General features: G+C 51.7%; 1 protein-coding gene across 1 annotated transcript; it reads right to left on the reverse strand.

Annotated features, from left to right (window-relative positions):
• Positions 1-437: 437 nt before the first annotated feature.
• On the reverse strand, positions 438-3,707 carry LOC108759186 (uncharacterized). Its single transcript, XM_018504506.1, has 5 exons — positions 3,507-3,707; positions 2,722-3,437; positions 2,024-2,653; positions 869-1,966; positions 438-744 (listed from the first exon to the last, which is right to left on the reverse strand). Exons 1-5 carry the CDS (start codon positions 3,705-3,707, stop codon positions 438-440), a joined length of 2,952 nt encoding a protein of 983 aa, XP_018360008.1.
• Between the last annotated feature and the right edge of the window lie 118 nt (positions 3,708-3,825).

The raw sequence follows: 3,825 nt of genomic DNA on the forward strand, positions 1-3,825 counted from the left end.
ATTTTGTACGTTTTCTCGTCCCGTTGGAGGACTTCGTATGGCCCGTCGTAAAGTGCCTGCAGGGCTCTAGATGGTGCGTCGCGCTTTAGAAAGACCTTGGGTGTCTTCTCTAGGTCCTTGAAGACGAAGGTTGCTCCTTCTCCGTGCCTGCGCAGTCGGTTGTAACTGTCCCACTCGGTTGTAAATGTCCCATGGCCTTCTTTAGTGTGTTTAGGTAATCGTGTTCCTCTTGGCTCCGACGGGTTGTGCTTGTCTGGAACTGTCCTGGTAACCTGATGGTTTCCCCCAGGACTAGCTCCGCGGAGGTAGCCTGCAAGTCTTCCCTCGTTGCGGCTCGGATTCCCATTAGAATTACTGGGAGGACTTCTGTCCATCGCTCTGTGTCGTGAGTCTTGATGGCCGTCTTTATTTGTCGGTGGAGGCGCTCTACCATGTCGTTAGCCTGCGGATGGTAGGCTGTTGTTCTCCAGTGGGTGGCTCCGATTAGTTGTGTCAGCCTTTTGAATAGGTCGGCCTCGAATTGACGGCTTTGGTCCGTTGTTATTCTCAGTGGGCCGCCAAACCGCGCTATCCACGTGCTGAATAGTTGTTTTGCTATCGTCTCTGCCGTTATGTCGGTTACCGGTATTGCTTCGAGCCAACGTGTGAAACGGTCTATTACTGTCAGGCAGTAGCGGTATCCTTCTGAGCTTGGTAGCGGACCGACGAGGTCTACGTGGATGTGCTCGAAGCGCCGTGTTGGTCCTATCATGTTGTGTACCGGTGCCTTATTATGTCGTGTGATTTTCGTTTTTTGGCATTGGGTGCATGCATGTGCTCATAGTCTGCAATCTTTTTTGATGTTCGACCAGACAAATCGGCTTGCTACCAGCTTGTTGCCTTTATGCCTGGATGTGCCAAGTCGTGCAGCGATTCGTACGCTTGTCGGCGGAATTCCTGCGTGAGGTACGGTCGCGCTATTGCTGTGCTGGTGTCACAATATATGGCTGTTTTGGTGCCGGGCACGGGTATCCTCTCCAGCCGTAGTCCTTTCTTGGCTTCTAGCACTGCCTGTAGCTCGGTGTCGCTCTCCTGGGCCTTGGCTAAGTCCTCGAAGTTGATTCCTTGTCGTACCTCTTCGGTTCTGGACAAGGCGTCGGTTACTACATTGTCCCTGCCTGCTATATAACGGATGTCGGTTGTGAACTGGCTTATGTACTCTAGGTGGCGTGCCTGCCTTGGCGAGCTGCGTAGCAGATCCTGATTGAAGGCGTACGTCAGTGGTTTGTGGTCTGTTAGGATGGTGAATGGACGGCCTTCCAGCATGTGTTGGAAGTGTTTGACCGCTGAGTATACAGCCAGTAGTTCCCTGTCATAGGGGCTGCGTTTCGTTTGTGCGTTGTTCAATTTTTTGCTTAGAAAGGCCAGTGGTTGCCAAGTCTGTCCTTTCTCTTGCTGTAGTACTGCTCCTATTGCTACGTTTGACGCGTCTGTGATTAGTGATCGCCACCTTGCTGTTGCGTCTGGGTGTGCTAGCAGAGTTGCTTGAGCCAGGCTCTCTTTTGTTTTGTTGAACGCTGCTTCACGCTCGGGCGTCCACTCTACTGGTATGCTTCCCTTCTTATTGCTGCCTTTTAGTACCTCGTTTAGGGCTGCCTGTGTTTGGGCTGCTCCTGGTATGAACCTCCTGTAGAAGTTTGTCATCCCCAGGAATCGTCGCAACTGCTTGACTGTTGTCGGTTTCGGGAAGTCTCGTATAGCATGTATTTTGTGTTCCGGAGGTTTTGTCCCCTCGGCCGAAACTTCGTAGCCTAGGAACGCTACCTTGCTTTCTCCCAGGACGCACTTTGCTGAATTGATTTTGATTTCGTGCTTATCGAGCCTCTGGAATACTTCGTGCAGGTGCTGGTTGTGTTCGTCAAGTGTCTGCGACGCTATTAAGATGTCGTCGATGTATGCGTAACAGTACTCCAAGTCTTGGAGTATGCTGTTGATAAATCGTTAGAACGTCTGTGCTGCGTTCCGAAGTCCGAATGGCATGTACTTAAATTCGAACATGCTAAACGGCGTCGTGATCGCCGTTTTTGGCACGTCCGATGGATGTATCGGGATCTGGTAATAATAGGCCATGACCAGATCGAGCGTGGATAATACTGTCTTTCCTTCCAACGCGTGTGCGAAATCTTCTAGGTGCGGTATGGGGTACCTGTCTGGTACTGTCCTGGCGTTTACGGTAGTCTCCACATGGTCGCCATGTTTGGTTCTTCTTGGGTACCAGGTGTAGCGGTGCTGACCACGGGCTCTTCGAAGGTTGTATGATTCCTCTCTTAGCATCAGGTCGAACTCTGTTTTGGCTGCTCTTAGCTTGTCAGGGGCCAGTCTGCGTGGTCGGCATGCTTCGGGCGGGCCAGGCGTTGTCTTTATAAAGTGTTGTGTTTCGTGTTTCGCCTCGCGCTGTTGCCCTGAGATGTTCGTCAGATCCGGATATTTTGCTAACAGCTCGTGGTACTTGGTTTGCGTGTCGATTGTTTTGACGGAAGGCGTTGATGAGTTGCTCGCGATTCCTTTGGTTGTCAGGCCTGTCTTTCCGTCTGCCAATCTCTTCCTCTGCATGTCCGGCAAGAGACTGTAGTGCGCCAGGAAGTCGGCTCCCAGTATCGGCTGCGTGTATTGGCTACCACGAATCTCCACGGGAACGCCCTTCTAAGTCCAAAATCTGGTTGGAGTGCCACTGTGCCGTACATTGGTATCAACGTGCCATTGGCGGCGTACAGTTGGTACAGGGTTGGTTTCATGTTACCCCTCTTATGTGGGGGAGGTATTATGCTTATGTCGAATCCCGTGTCCACAAGGAATCTTCGACCTGTCACCCTGTCGGTGACGTGTAGGCGGCATAATTTTGGGCTGTCTTCAACGGCCGCCGTCATTGAGAGCCCTGTGTGTTTTCCGCGCTCTTCTCGTCTACTACGAATTGGCTGCTCACACTTGCGTGCTTTTGTTCCGAAACGTCGGTGGTAGTAGCAGACCTGGCGGTGCTTCCTACCTCCGGATCGGTTTCTTGTTCTGCTCCGCGACCTATTTCCTTCCCAGGCGTTGGTCATTCTCTCTACTTTTGTTGTGATGGCGGCTATTTGTTTTTGGAGTTCCTCTAGCGTGTTTTTCGTTGGATTTGTCGGCTGTGGTCCGCTTGTAACTAGGACTACGGTTTTACCGCCGATTTCGTGTATCCTGTCGGCCTGCTCCGCTACGCTGTTGAGGTTGTCCTCGCCCCGGGTTGCTAGTATGGCTTTTGTCTGGGCCGGCAGTCGTCCTAGCCACAGAGTGCGCAACAGATTTTCGGAAATTCTAGTCCCGGCGAGGGTTGCCAGATGCCGTAGAAACTGCCATGGTTTTCTGTCTCCCATTTCTTCAGCTTCTAGGAGTTGGCGTATTCTATACTGTTGTGAGTCTGTCAGCCTCTGTATTAATGCCTTTTTTAAGGCTTCATATTATCCGTTGCTCGGAGGGTTTATGATTATGTCCTTGACTTCCTTTGCTTGTTTCGGCTCTATCTTAGAGAGGGCGTGGATGTACCTCTCGTGGTCGCTCGTTATTCGGCACAGTTCGAATTGACCCTCTATCTGTGCGAACCATAGTTCTGGTTCCTCTGGCCAGAACGGCGGAATCCGCAAGGTTATTCTGCCCGTGTGTGGGCTCTCCTCGATTATTATCGACTTATCTGGTTTCATGTTGGATCACGTCGGGGTCACCAGTTTGTAGGCGAAGGTTGGACGTGCTTAATTTATTACGGTGCAGCGGCCGTCGCCCTCGGCCTCTCTGCCGTGTCGATGACTTAATCCTAGGAGG

Source organism: Trachymyrmex cornetzi, unplaced genomic scaffold, assembly GCF_001594075.2.
Source record: "Trachymyrmex cornetzi isolate Tcor2-1 unplaced genomic scaffold, Tcor1.1 scaffold1729, whole genome shotgun sequence".
NCBI lineage: Eukaryota > Metazoa > Arthropoda > Insecta > Hymenoptera > Formicidae > Trachymyrmex > Trachymyrmex cornetzi.

Coding starts and splice junctions, on each gene's coding strand:
- LOC108759186 (XM_018504506.1), bottom strand. CDS start 3,707: ATGAAACCAGATAAGTCGATAATAATCGAGGAGAGCCCACACACGGGC. Junction 2,654..2,721: donor AATGGCACGTTGATACCAAT/GTACGGCACAGT, acceptor GATTCGTGGTAG/CCAATACACGCAGCCGATAC. Junction 745..868: donor GGCATAAAGGCAACAAGCTG/GTAGCAAGCCGA, acceptor ACAACATGATAG/GACCAACACGGCGCTTCGAG.